Genomic DNA, 14,490 nt, shown 5'->3' with positions numbered 1-14,490 from the left:
CCGTCGATTTCATCTGGGCTTGGCATATCCACAAAGAATTCCCTGGATTGTGAATCAACTTCTACTCAGACAACTGAGCACACATCTTCTGATGAACCAAACGACAAGCCATGCCATGCCATCACCATCTCCCTCTTTTAAACCATAAATATGGAATACGGAAAGGAAAACACCCTGAACTGCAGTTTCTTCTCAGGTTATTGTCACTTTAATTCATTGATACACACATCAAAAAAGGAAAAACACTCACAAAGATCTAAGTCATAAATGAAACTTCCTGATTCAAGACAAAATAATGACAAAAGATGTTCCCAACGAGATATGAGATTACCCCGACTAATTTTTCAGAATGGAAACAATGACTGAGGTGATGACAATAAACCTTCCCGAAGAGAGAACCATTACTTGTCGTAGCGTTTTTTTCTCTCAATCAACTTCATAACTTCATCTTCCAACTTATTTTTCTCCTATGTAACTTAATTAATAAGTTTCGACAGTACCAGGGTTGAGTCGTAACTGCTCCACATACATTGTGTCCAAAATAAGAACAAATTGCTCTTCGCCTTGAAATCTTTTTTTTTTTTCACTATTTGATTTTTATTAAAAGAACCAAACCCAAAAAATCAAGGTCCAAGACACCAACATAGGAAACCCTAAACAAAAACTCAAACCAAAGGAAATCCAAACCCAAAGCCCAACAACAGGCAACCCAAAAAAGAAACGACACCTAATGTCCACAACGTGTTTAACTCCAACAACGGAGTAACCAGGTGTCGCCCATGCCTCCATCGCTTTCACCGCCTCGAGGATCAATGCCGGTGCGCAGCCGATGATACACCGGAATCCTTCATCTCCCACCGGAGTCATCTCGGAAACACGAAACTCCACTATCTTTCCCGACTTCAATCTCCTCCACCGAACCAAACAAAGCAATAAAACCACCGGAATCCACCGGGAATTCAACCACAACCACCGAGAAAGCCACCTCCAACGACTGTATTGGAAGATAAAGGCTTCATCAGCTAAGAACATACCCTGAGCTTTGGAGAGCATCAATCGATTAGAACCGAGATCTCGTCCAAACCCATACTTTGCTTCATAATAAAACCCAACTTTAATCAAGATCAATCCTCCAAACGAATTCGGACTTTCTGTCCGAAGAGGAAATCAATCGAAGGTGAGAAAGAGAGAACGAGACTAGCGGAGCTTAGGGAGCCGTGATAAACCCGGGAGAAAGCCATCAACACCGCCAAAACCCAAGCTGGATGCTTCCGTCTAGAAGATTGCGGAGCATCAGAGTCTAAGCCAGCTACACCGCGGAGGAGATCACCGTGTACCGGAGTCAATATTACAAACCAAAAGGAAGGGGGAAGAAGAGAACCACCACGACTCAGACTTTCTCTCTCAAGGATTCTTAAGAGAGAAAGGAGAGAGTCTACCATTCCCTTCATTTTTACCTCCTACGAATATGTTACATGCCTATAATGCGATGAAAAGTATCAGTTTTTCGCCTTGAAATCTATATCCCAAGAATGATGCTTTTAGAAGTAAAAATGAAATAAAAATTTATTAGAAAAAATAAAATCCAGAAAATGTTGAATTGGAGAGAGATATAATCGAAATAATTTGAATCATGAGTCAAACTGGATACATATTTAAGACAATATCAGACAAATTGCCCTTGTTTTGGGCATAATTTTACAAAATGATAGAAGAGAGATGGAGAGAGAATGAAGAATATCAAATTTTGAGTTTAGACATGTATATGCTCAATTACTATTCCAGACAAAAAATTTTTTTGCCAGTGATACAAATCTTAGTAAGAGATATATGGTATAGATTATGTAGACATTAGATCAATAGGGGCATTATGGTATAATCGAAAAATCAAGTAGTGCTTACTGCTTAGTAGTGGTTTTGTGTACTTACCTAAATATGAGATAAATCTTGTGTAGAGAGTGCAAATATTCAAAAACAAATAGGAAGAAAGAGAGAATATGAACAAATCAAAACCCTTCAAGACTAGTTCTCCTACCACTGCCCGAAGACAATCTCCGTACCTCCTCCCTACTCATCTCCAACGACGAACACACTCTTCCCGGAAACACCGCCGGGAACACCAACCCCCGTCCCCTTGTAGGCGAAACTGACGGTCGTCCTGCTGGTGGCGACGGCGAAAAACTAGACCTAGGCGGCGCTACACCCGGCGTCCAAACAATAGTGTTGAGACTGCTCGATCTTCCCATATGTTTCCTCACCGCAACAGGTGCAGGCTCCCGTAAGGGGAACCTACACGAGTACTTCATGTCCTGTATAACCCTGAGCTGGTCAACAATATTTCTCATCGTTGGTCGCTCTGATGGCTCCACTTGCAAACACCTCTGCGCTATGTCCGCTATGCTCCTGGCCGCTTTCGCTGGAAACCGACCTTTGAGCTGAGGATCCATTATAAGAGAGAGCCTGCAGTCGTCTGATAGAAAAGCTTTGCTCCATTTCACTAAGTTCCTTTCTTCTTTAGGGTATGAACCGTCCATGTTTTTCCGACCGGTTAACATCTCAAGCAGAACTACCCCGTAGCTCCACACGTTGCTCTTCGGTGTCAAAACCCCTCTCTCTAGTGTCTCTACTGAGAGGTTAGCTAGTGCTGAACTGTTAGAGGTTTCTGTCTCGGGAGGAGTGTTGCCTACGCAACCGTATCCAGATAGCTTGGCGCTGAAGTCTTTATCTACTTGGATGTTAGCCGTTGAAAATTCGTTGTACATCGCCTGTTCACCAAGAAGACAAAAGGGCTCAGTCACAAGCATGGTTCTAAAAATCGGTTTAGCAAATTCATGTTAACCAAAACGATTTTCCGATTTATACGACTCAAATCGGTTTAAATCATTCTAAATATGTTTAAATCGATCTAAATTAGTCTAAATCTGTTAAATCAAGTAATCATGTTAGTAAAAATTCACAAAACTTGTCTAATTTTGTTTGTTTTATATATCTAATTTTAATAATTCATCAAAACAATTTTAGAATTAAACCCAAAAACAAAAATAACTTATATAAATGTAAAATATATCTAAAATAAATCAATGATTTGTTAAGGCCTACACCCCGAATTATCCGACTAGTCACTAATACCGCCTAGTGATTTCCTGAACATAGGTCACAAGTAACTAATAGTTTTGACAATGTTGTTTGTGTTTTGTTGTGTGTGTACCTGAAAGGGTCCTTCTTCGTGTAAGAAGGTTAGACCTTGAGCTGCACATAGAGCAATCTTCATTCTAGTGTTCCAATCAAGCGGAGGACCATCTGATCTCCCATGTAGCAACCTGTCCAAGCTTCCAAGAGCAAGCCTCTCATACACCAACATTCTCGTGTCGGATCCTTCACGTGCGTGATAGCCTAACAGTTTACAAAGATTCTGGTGCTGCAGCGACGCCAATGTGTTCAATTCATTAGTAAACTCTCTAATACTCTGCACAATAGTAACGAATATTAAGAACACAAACAAACACATCATATGAGAAAACATAACAACGTATGTTTTATTTACCTGAGTTATCACGTTAAGTCTCACAACGGTTGCTTCGACCTTCTTTAAGCTCGAAGTCGAAGCAGCCTCGTCACCAAAGGAAGCCATGTACATAACAGATGAAAGACCTTCGGAGACACATCTGTCTGTAGCAAAGGCGCTACAAGCGGACACAACTTCATCGTACGAGAAGCCTCTAACAGACACACTAGGCGGCAAAGGCAACGGTCCGGAGACAGCAGACGCCGCGGATAACCTCCCGCTGCTTCCGTTAAACGATTTAAAACTCCCCCAGTTCTTCAACGAGGAGCCAGTCCTCGGAGACGGTAGCGGAAGTGGCTGGGGGCTAGTTTCTTGCTCCTCGTGGCTAAGCAAATCCCTCTCAGCTACACCGTGAATGCTCGAAGGAGCAGACATCACTCTCGTCCTGCTGCTCATCTCGACATTACTGGTCTTCGCTCTAGTTCTGAAACTCGGAGGAGCGGATTGTAGATTACGGCTTGGAACCTTGGGTGTTGGCTCTGGTAAAGCAATTGGTCTGCTGCTTTCTTCAAGATCTAACCGTTTCATAGAGACAGAGCCACGTTTCTTCTTCCCTTTCAAAGGGAAACACCCTAAAACCATCTTTACTGATCCTCTAAACTCGGTTTGGGTTCTAGTGACAAGACAGAGACTCTTCTATATACATAACGCTTGAACCTTTGAATGTATAACTGAAGCCTAGACTCACAATTTCACCTGAAAATGATTCAAAAAAACACAAAGTTTTTTTTTAGCAACAGAGACAAAAGATTTTTTTTTTTTTTTTACAAAACCAGATCCGTTTATGCATGTTTTAGATCAATTGTCTTAATAAAAAACAATGAGCTGGAAAAAAACAAAAAACTGGATTATATCTCCTCAGATACAGATCTACATAAACTCTAACTGTGTCAGTGGAACAGCTAAAGATGTAATAAATATCTAAGACACGCGTTTAAAATGATGACATCCACTAGATTAATACGACAACAGACTCAGGAAACTACATAAACGAAAGTTCGCATTATCATTGGATATTTTAATTTCTAGATTTAAAATTTTCACTGAAACAAATCACAATCTGTTCATGAGAAAGTTCGTTATCCGATCGCAGAAAAAAAAAAAAGAAGAAGATAAAAGGAACGTCAGATTCGATCTAGATGAGGGAGATTTGTTCAAACCTGGAAGGAACAAGAACTGAAGAAAATTCTCAGGGAGACGAAAGTCTGAAACTGCAGCAAGAGAGGAAGAGAGAGGAGCGAAAATGAAATCGGAAATTTCTGAGAAGGAAAGGAAACTCGGGTTTGTTTAGGAAAGTGAGAGCGAGAGAGATGTGGGACCCAAAAGAGGGCAATGGTCAAAGTTCAAACCAAAGCAGATGATGTCCTAAATAATATTATTTTAATTTTAATTCAATTCCTCATCCCTACAACTCTGTTTGGAATTTTATCACTTTACTTTCATATTATTCCTCTTTCACCCCCTTTACTTTTTGTTTTCTTCTTTCTAAACCTCGTCACGATTTTCATCATATACAATACTGTAATATATACCACTACAAATAATTTATTTTACAAAATAGAGATACATTCCATATTTCCATCCTATGACAGCTCCAACAAAGATTTTAAAATAACTACTTTTCAAAATACTTATGTAGTATGGCCTTTTATTACATCTGTTATTTTTCTTGAGTCTAAAAACTCATTTTAAGTCACTAGACATGGACGGTCTATTTTTCCTGACTATATATTTCACAAGAAAGTTTCGTTTCTAATTAATAATTTAATATAAAGTATACATCAAAATTGTAAAAAAAATCAAAGATTCCAGTAAAGCGACATCTCAGTCAAACTTGGAAAACTAATCCTATTTGCTTGTTCAATAAAAATAGGCAGTATCTAAATGGGGTTTTGTTTTCTGGTCAAATGGCTAATTAAGTTGTTGACCCTTACATATCTTCACCGTTCATTTAGATCACATTCATACGGTTGACATCTGGTCATCATTTTGGAAATTTAAAATAAATAATAAACAAAAGGAAAATTTTAGAAAAAGGTTAAGCACACGCGCTGCGCACGCGTGCGATGGAACTTTAAACGCAGTAATCGATAAACAGAGGACACGTGTGGAGGGTCCTTCTCAACCTTTTCATGACTCTTCTTCTACTTCACTGAATTTACAGTAGCCATATCGTCATCATCATATTTTTTTCCCTAAAATATTTGAATAGATTTTTTTTTTTGTAAACTGTGTTTTTGAAAAGATTATTCATCGTAATAAGTTTAGTTAACTTGCATGTATTGAGCGACGACCTCCAGGCGTGCAGCAGACAGATGTGAAGTTACTGATATCTCCGTGCATGTCGTCGTGGCGTTTCGTAATTTAACGAGTGATTAGCGTGTCGTTTTATGTAGAAAAAAATGGCATGGATTTCACACTAGAACCCGTTATTCAACCTAAGCCCAATATGGAAAACGTTTAAAGAACATATAAAAGGTCAATTAGTTCCTTAATCTTCTGCTTTAGTGTAGCAACAGTATTTACAAGTGTCGCCTTATTATTTCTGTTTACCAATCAAGAAGAGAACAAGTATTAGAAAGAAGTAAACGACTCCTATTAGTTAGAAAACCAAAAAAAAAAACACTCTTTAAGTTGGAGAAGTTTTGAAGGAGAGGAAAAAGCCAAGAGATGGTGCATCCTTTGGTTGATAGAGCCACAAGCGATATGCTTATTGGTCCTGACTGGGCCATGAACCTTGAGATATGTGACATGCTTAATCATGAGCCTGGGTAACACCCTTTTCAGTATTTACTGTTCCCATGATCTGTGATGAATCTGTGATCTAAAAGGAATCTCTTTTGTTGGGTTTGGCCTAACACGTTGAACGTATATGTCTCGGTTATGCATTTGTGTTGGTTATTGGATTTATGTATTGTTCACATTTAGATTTGATGCGTCTTGGTTCTATACCGAACTTTTTTGTTCTTTTGGCTTTTATGATAAGTGATTGTGTATATGTAGGCAATATAGAGAAGTTGTGAGTGGAGTAAAGAAAAGGCTCGCTAGTAGGACTACCAAGGTTCAGCTTTTGGCTCTTACTGTAAGTTCCATTTGCAATTTGTTTGAGGGCTCATGATTCATGTTTTCGGTTTGGTTTGGTTTGGTTTGGTTTGGTTTAGCGATTTGAAGAATTATGGATACAAATATAGACTTTAGATGAATACTTGTTATTCTTAGTTTAATATATTTCATGAGAAAATAAATATAAATTCGGATTGTTTTCATTGTAGTTGCTGGAGACAATGATCAACAATTGTGGGGAACTCATTCACATGCAACTTGCTGAAAAGGACATTCTTCATAAGATGGTGAAGATGGTCAAAAGGAAGGTTAATTAATCTTGATTCTTTGTAACCATTATTTTTTTCCGTTAACATTTATTTTGCGTGACACCAAACTTATTATGTTCTTTTTTACACTTATAGCCTAACATCCAAGTGAAGGAGAAGATATTGATACTTATAGATACTTGGCAAGAGAGCTTCTCAGGTCCTCAAGGAAGACATCCACAATATTATGCCGCATACCAAGAATTGTTGGTATGTTATCGTTTTGGCTGAAACATGCTCATTTAAATAGAACCGTTACATGTTTCAAATTCTAGGAAGATTTCGTTTAAATTCTTTATCTATTTTGCAGCGTGCAGGAATTGTATTCCCTCAAAGACCTCCTCAACCCACAGTTAGTTCAGGACAAACTGGTCCCTCGACAATGTATAATCAGAATGCTCGTAACGCTAGACAAGAAGCTAATGATACTTCCACAGAGTCAGAGTTTCCTACTTTGAGGTGTTTATCTTTAATTATTGCCCCTTGTTTTATAAGAATACTGAAAAATAATTAGAGATTATTTATAAAATAGCACTTTCTTTTTTGTTTTGTTTTGAAGTCTGACAGAAATTCAAAATGCAAAAGGGATTATGGATGTCTTAGCTGAAATGTTGAACGCAATAGATGAAAACAACAAAGAGGTATATAACAGTTTGGTAACATTGAATTAACCATTTGGATAATTTGTTTTTCTTTTACCCATTTGTAGGGACTTAAACAAGAGGTTGTTGTAGATCTTGTTAGCCAATGTCGCACCTATAAACAAAGAGTAGTACACCTTGTAAACTCTACATCGTAAGGACCTAAACTTTTACCTATATATATTGATGAATATATGATTTCTATACCCGTTTTGGTTCATGTTTCAGAGATGAATCGTTGCTTTGCCAAGGCCTAGCCTTAAATGATGATTTGCAACGGTTACTTGCGAAGCACGAATCCATCGCTTCTGGAAACCCTACGCCAGAAAAGGGAGAAAAATCTAAAAAACAAGTTGCTAAGGAGGCAAATCAGATCATAGATGTTGGATCAAGGTAAGAATCAGCTCCAGTTATGAAATGTTTTATTTCTCTAAGGAAGCATTTAGAAGAGGAAAGATACTTGTGCAGCAAGTTACATTCTAAAATGTTTTGAATTTTTTTCAGCAGTGAAACGAAAGATGGTAGTATTGTGGCTGTTGCACCAAATGGTCCAAAGATAGATCTTCTTAGTGGAGATGACTTTGAGACACCGAATGGAGAAAACTCACTGGCACTTGTTCCTCTTGGACCTGCACAACCAAGTAGTCCTGTACCAACACCAGATAACTCCATGGTCTTAATCGACATGTTATCAGATAATAACTGCGAAAGCTCTACTCCAACTTCGAGTCCACACTCGCATAATCAGATGGTGCCACAAAACTACTCAAATGGATTTGGACAAGGGTCATCTGGTCCTGTCTGGAATCTCCAAATTACCCAGCAACCATCTTCTCCTGCATACGGAAACCAAAACCAACCCTTTTCACCTACCTTTAGCCCGCCCATCTCACCGCACTATGGTATTCATCTAAAACTCTGCTTAATATCAGTGTTTTAAAGATCGGTTTATGCCCTGACTAGTGACTATGAGCAAAATGGTCATGAGCGAAACTATTTTCCTAAAACGATTAAAAAATCGGTTTAGGTGGTGTTTAAGCGCCAGCTTATGCGCTAATCATCTATAATACACCTAATTATAGCTTAATTTATTTTTTTGAAAATTGTTTAATATATAACCGTGTGCATTATCTGGGGCTAATCTTGATTGTCTTATTGCTATAAGGTGGACAAAACAACAATGTGTTAGCACTACCACCACCACCATGGGAAGCTCAATCTCCAAGCTCTAGTCCTCACTACTCTCCTACTCACCCGATGCAAGTGACTCAAGTTGTCATCACCACGCACACTCATCAACCGCTAGGTTACAACCCTCAAGGTGGCTCTCCTCACGCTTTCAACAACAACCCTCAAGGTGGCTCTCCTTATGCTATCAACAACAACAATAATAACATGTTCGGTATGCTTCCCCCTCCAATGACAGGAGGCCACATGCAACCCTTAGGCCATCACAATCCTGCTGCCATGTACGGAGGCTATGGAGGACAGCCTCAGCCACCACAACAGTATTTTGGAGAACAACAAATGTACGGAGGCTACGGGGGACAACCTCAGCCACCTCAAGAGCATCTTGTAGAACAACAAATGTATGGAATGTCACTTCAAGACAATGGAGCCAACAATGCCAACCCCTACCAAGTGTCTTCTCATTCTTCGGGTTTTAATTATCAGCAACCAATGATGAAACCTGTGAACAAGAAACCAGAGGACAAGTTGTTTGGAGATCTTGTTGAACTCTCCAAGTCAAAGAAACCTACCGAACGAGCCGGTAGTATGTAAAACCCCACTGTTTCACCATTTTTCATAGAGTTTTCAATTTTAATGTTGACTTTATACATTTTCTTAGAAAATAATTCTGAAAATTTTCTTTTGTCGCGAAAAGTGAATAATATCATCATTTTCATTGGATATATTGTTGTTATTTCAGCTGGATGAAAATGCAAACTGATTGAGATTAACTTGAACAAAAAACAACATACAAGTGAAAACATCACACAACTTTTTTAATGTACTATCCTTTGTGATAATATCAATGAATGCTAACTTTTTTTTCCCACCATGACCTTTACCATTTCTTTACACATGAAACAAATTGGGAAAAAAAAAGATAAACACACAAAAGAAAGAATGCAATAGGGTTGGGTTGGGAAAATGGTTCAACCTATCCAAGCCTCGATTCTAGCACACGGAGATATATTTATAACATCGGGCGGATCAACAGTAATGTTCAAACACAAAACCAGAGCTACACATCCTGTTTTCATCTGCAAAGACGACGAATCAAAGTCAGCAAAGAACATGAGATTTGCAAGAATTCCCCTAGCAAACAGATCCAATAATTGTTTCTAAACAGACATTGGGATTGAAGTAAAAAAAAAAACGTGCGTCTTGGTGCCATTTTTTGAACTTATGTTGCATCATTTAAGGTTCGTCTCCAAAACAAAAAGCTAAAATAACCTTCCTCAGCTAACATCACCCAACCTAGTAGGTAACAATAGCACTAAACAGAAACACTAATACACAAGCTAATCTACCATACGTACAGCTAAACCACTAATCCACAAGCTAATCACTCCAGTCCTAGCTTAATCGTTCTTATTGGGAGAGAATCGGAGATAAATTGGGAAGCCAGATCAATCAACGGCGGCGCAGGAGCAGAGAATCCAGCTCGACACAACTCACCCCCTCGGAGAAACCCTAAGGACGTGGAACGATGACGGCGATTGAGACGCACGCTGAGGCGCGTAATCTTTCCGTTCCCTTATAGTTTTACCCTCTCGAGATTAATTACATTAATTACAGAATTAAACGGCCTATGAGAGTAAATGTAAGATTAATGTATAATTTAAAATAAAATATATAAATTTTAAAATTTGAATGAACTTTTGCAAAGATTTAAAAAGTTCAAGTAGACCGAGCATGACAAACCTGGTCTAATTACTAGTGTACAGGGCCGGTCCTGGGCAAAACCTAACGAAACACTGGCCTTAGACCCTTAAAATTTTGGAAAAAATTACATAGAAAAAAGCTCCTAAAATTTTTTTTTAGGCCTCCAAATTTACTAAAAGAAATTTTTAGCTGAAATTTTTTAAAAACCGCCTACGGCCCCGTAAATCTCAGGGCCGGCCCTGCGAGTGTATGATCCTTACATCCGAGTTTTAATATAATTTCTGTGTGACTTGTAGTTTCAGTACATAGTAACGAGACAGAGTTACTACTACATGATTCATGAATGTGTTTTCATGAGCTAAGTAGTTACGTCATTACGCGAGTTGTCTATAATTAAATCCATAAACTCTTTCAACCTTGACTTGTTGACTGTGTGTTGTGGCTTTTTTTTTTACCCGTGATTGCATCGTTCAGCTACTTGGTTTAATTTGCAATTGTCCCATTAAATAATCATTTAAGGGCATGAACATAAAGCGAACTGTTCATATGTTTGAATAAAATCAAAGGCCAAGACATAAAGCGAACTGTTCATATGTTTGAATAAAATCAAAGGCCAAATCAAAAGTCAGCTGAAGAGATCACACCTCTCTCTCTCTCTCTCTCTCTCTCTTATAAACTTCTGAATCTCAGTTTGAGAAACACACAGAATTTCGATGATGAGGAAGACGCTGAGCATACTTGAAGAGCTCATTTGCGTGCTGATGAGTCTAGCCTCAGCGATCACGATAGCTCTCCGGACGTCGCCTTCTTTCTCCGCCCCAACTTCCACCACCTCCTCGCCTTCGATGACCAACCGTATCACCTTCGCCCCACAGTTTTTTCTTTGAAATTTCACTATTATCATCATATGTATGTTATTGTGTATATACCACTCAAAAACAAACATATCGACTTACCTATTGTAAATTACGTGATACATTTGAGAACTAAAACCGAATTGTATCATTTATAGCAAAATACCCATATAAAAATACATGTATAACCACTTAGAGAATCAGATGATCATGATTCATGAGTGATCAAATTCAACAAAATCTACTGTGGATTGGTTTTTACGGTTGTAGTTCGGATCAGTTCGTTTATGATGGAATATACATTAAAAAGTTTGAAGGAGAGTTTACATTATGGTTTTGGTTAAGTTTTTTTTTTTCTATACAATTTTGACAAAACTCTTTTCTTCGTTTTTATTATTGATCAGCCTTTATTTGACTATTGAATGTATCTAACTGACCTTTCATTTGATCCATTAATTGGAGAGTCTCCATTCGGGAAAGAGTTTTTAAGTCAAGGTCTGACAAATTCAACTTCTAGCGACTAGCATCAATACTTTTCCTCTCACACCCCCGATGACTAAAAACACACAAGATAAAAGAGAAGATTTTAACATACGAGTGATTATGAGAGGAATGATTCTGAAGACGTTCCCGTAGAAGCCTCCTTTACCCATGAACTCTCCCATTTCTTTATAGTAAAACATAAATATTCAAATGCAAGTATAAAAACATAGAGGATAAAATGATCATGATTCATAGGTTATTTTTATGGTTATAGTTAGGATCATTTATTTATAACGGAATATTTAAATGTTCGAAAGAATTTACATTATATATGGTTTCGATTATGTTCTGATTTCTAAAAAACAGTTTGACCAAACTTATTCTCTTTTTATCGAGCTTGCTTTAACTATTGAATGTATCTAACCTTTCATTTGATCCATTAAATGGAGTCTCTGTTCTTAAAAACATTTTTTTTTTACTTTTAACAATCTTTGACAAACTCTTAGCTTATAAGCAAATTATATTGTCTAATTGCGTAACTTATAAAAGTCATTACATTATCTTTTAACCAAATTATTACTCCCTCCGTTTCGTAAAAAATGACTTTGACATTTTTCACACAGATTAAAAAAATGATTGAAATGCATTAAAATTCTTATTAATTACACATATTCAACCAATAACATTTGAGATAAATGAAATTATTTATAAAATCAATGCATTTGTAATTAATTTTAAGGTGAAAATTGCATTGGAATTCTAAAATGACATTTTTTTTGTAACAAGAAAAAGAAAACTAAAAAGACACTTAATATGAAAGAGAGAAATAATCTTTTAACTACCTCATTATCCATTTTGGAAAAATGGAGTGTCCAAGAAATGAACTTGTTTGGAATATGATAGTACTTGTTTTGCTACCTACTCTTAACTAATTCCAGTTTTCTCTTTCATCTAGATCCTAATGGTATCTACACTTAGGCTATGAAGATGAATATGAAGAATGATACTAGTGAGTGAGAGATGAAAGTTTGGAATATTTCACATTTCAAGTCGTTTGAAATGAATCTATGAGTTCGTTAATAACTGAGAATTGTTGTGTAATCCCACTTTTGCCTTATGATTTACTTGCAAAAGTTTGGTCTGTTATTCTTTATCAGAGACACATCCATATTTGATAAATCAGATTGAAATAACCTAAACGTATATTTTAATTGATATTATTATACATGTAAAAATAATCAAAACGATGTCAAATTTTTAGACTATTTGTATGTTTTTATAACGTAATTTGTGGAATCTATATGTCCTTGCTTTGTTGAAAATGTCCTATTGTTTAATGAGATAAATATGGTTGTCTTTTTCTGTAGTCAAAATCCATGAATCATAAGTAATTACTTTGTTGGAAATGTGTCTATGGTACCATTGTCTAAAGTGGTCCTTTCAAATGGGTTACTCGTATGATACATGCAGTAAAGGAAATTACATTAAGAAAATCTACAATTAAATTAAAACATTTCTACAAATTGTGTATATGATAGTTGATCAGATCACCACCGTCCTCGTCATCTCTTTCTTGTTTTTGCTTCATCTACAAGAATTTCATTGTTTTAACCTCGCATGGATCCGGAGATGTTACTGTGCTGCCTGTTCAGCCTCATCCGCCTCCCGTCCTCCATTGGAGTGACTCTACTCTGAGCCCTCTCACACTCTCACCTCTACGATCACTCTCTCGCTATGACCCACTCTATATGATCATCACTTTGGTTTCAAAACTTTTGTATTGCTTTGTGTCTAGATAGTAGATATTTATTTATCCCTTTTATTTTTGGCATGATTATTTTTCATTTTAAGAAAACAAACAAAATATCTTAAAATAGCACATAAAAGACAATAAGCTTTATTGAAATTATTTCATTTTCATGTCCATAAATAGTTTAAATAATGAGATCAATACATGTCCAATTTTTTTATACGAAGATTACTTTAGATTAAAAAAAATGGACACACTTTTAATTCTTTCTCATCCTTCTGCCATTTAGACTCGGACATCATAACATCCTAACAGTACACTAAGCTCTTTCTCAAATGCATGCTTAAGCTTTATGGCAGCTAAAATATCCATGGATACAATGTTTAACTCATGTCTCTTCCCTTAAGCTTTTGTCCTCCTAAAAAGATACTTGTTTTTGTCAAAAAAAAATATTTACTTGCAGATATTCTCTAAATAAGTAAAAATTAAATTACATAAGTAATTGAACATAAAAAAATTCTGAAAATTTGTATATATGATAGTATTAGTACATATTTCTTTCTCTCTATAATTTATGGCATGATTAATATTTTTTCAAGAAAACAAACAAAATATCTTAAAATAGCACATAAATGCATTTACAATACAAGAAAACAGCGGCATACTGAAGGAAAAAATCGTCGGTATGTCGTCGGAATAACGCTATTCCGACGACATACCGACGAAAAAAGTCCTCGGAAATAACTCCTCGGAAATTCATCTTTGCTCGGAAATCCCTCGGAAATTTCCGACGGAATTCCGAGGAAATGAATTTCCTCGGAATATTCCGAGGATTTTTTTCGTCGGAAATTCCTCGGAATATTCCGAGGAAGATGTCGTCGGAATATTCCGAGGGATACACTTCCTCGGAATATTTCCAAAATTAAAAAAAAAA

At 36.8% G+C, this 14,490-nt stretch overlaps 2 protein-coding genes across 4 annotated transcripts; one reads left to right on the top strand and one right to left on the bottom strand.

The window, feature by feature from the left end:
* Nucleotides 1-1,876: 1,876 nt before the first annotated feature.
* On the bottom strand, nt 1,877-4,860 carry LOC106323503 (probable receptor-like protein kinase At3g55450). Of its 2 annotated transcripts, none has more exons than XM_013761671.1 (4): nt 4,726-4,860; nt 3,545-4,261; nt 3,209-3,418; nt 1,877-2,765 (listed from the first exon to the last, which is right to left on the bottom strand). In XM_013761671.1, the coding sequence occupies exons 2-4, from the start codon at nt 4,145-4,147 to the stop codon at nt 2,007-2,009; spliced, it is 1,572 nt and encodes a 523-aa protein (XP_013617125.1). In that variant the 5' UTR covers nt 4,148-4,261; nt 4,726-4,860; the 3' UTR covers nt 1,877-2,006. The 2 variants fall into 2 exon arrangements, with proteins under 2 accessions (XP_013617125.1, XP_013617089.1); XM_013761635.1 differs by having other exon boundaries at nt 3,209-3,466; nt 4,726-4,856.
* Nucleotides 4,861-6,155: 1,295 nt separating this feature from the next.
* On the top strand, nt 6,156-9,449 carry LOC106323377 (TOM1-like protein 2). 2 transcript variants are annotated; one of them, XM_013761574.1, is made up of 10 exons: nt 6,156-6,336; nt 6,569-6,647; nt 6,838-6,936; nt 7,033-7,146; nt 7,247-7,395; nt 7,496-7,577; nt 7,646-7,731; nt 7,806-7,970; nt 8,085-8,479; nt 8,743-9,449. In XM_013761574.1, the coding sequence occupies exons 1-10, from the start codon at nt 6,236-6,238 to the stop codon at nt 9,357-9,359; spliced, it is 1,887 nt and encodes a 628-aa protein (XP_013617028.1). In that variant the 5' UTR covers nt 6,156-6,235; the 3' UTR covers nt 9,360-9,449. The 2 variants fall into 2 exon arrangements, with proteins under 2 accessions (XP_013617028.1, XP_013616992.1); XM_013761538.1 differs by having other exon boundaries at nt 8,082-8,479.
* Nucleotides 9,450-14,490: the final 5,041 nt, after the last annotated feature.

Source organism: Brassica oleracea, chromosome C1 (assembly GCF_000695525.1).
Source record: "Brassica oleracea var. oleracea cultivar TO1000 chromosome C1, BOL, whole genome shotgun sequence".
Taxonomy (NCBI): Eukaryota; Viridiplantae; Streptophyta; class Magnoliopsida; order Brassicales; family Brassicaceae; genus Brassica; species Brassica oleracea.
The sequence above is the reverse complement of the archived record's forward strand: the minus strand, read 5'-3'. Positions and strand labels throughout refer to the sequence as shown.

What these genes read in the sequence shown, in the direction of transcription:
- LOC106323503 (XM_013761635.1), bottom strand. Translation starts at nt 4,147, where the DNA reads ATGGTTTTAGGGTGTTTCCCTTTGAAAGGGAAGAAGAAACGTGGCTCT. An exon ending in GACTTAACGTGATAACTCAG is followed by an intron (nt 3,467 to 3,544) that starts GTAAATAAAACA and finishes ACTATTGTGCAG; the next exon opens with AGTATTAGAGAGTTTACTAA. An exon ending in ACGAAGAAGGACCCTTTCAG is followed by an intron (nt 2,766 to 3,208) that starts GTACACACACAA and finishes CTTGGTGAACAG; the next exon opens with GCGATGTACAACGAATTTTC.
- LOC106323377 (XM_013761538.1), top strand. Translation starts at nt 6,236, where the DNA reads ATGGTGCATCCTTTGGTTGATAGAGCCACAAGCGATATGCTTATTGGT. An exon ending in ATGCTTAATCATGAGCCTGG is followed by an intron (nt 6,337 to 6,568) that starts GTAACACCCTTT and finishes GTGTATATGTAG; the next exon opens with GCAATATAGAGAAGTTGTGA. An exon ending in ATCATAGATGTTGGATCAAG is followed by an intron (nt 7,971 to 8,081) that starts GTAAGAATCAGC and finishes AATTTTTTTCAG; the next exon opens with CAGTGAAACGAAAGATGGTA.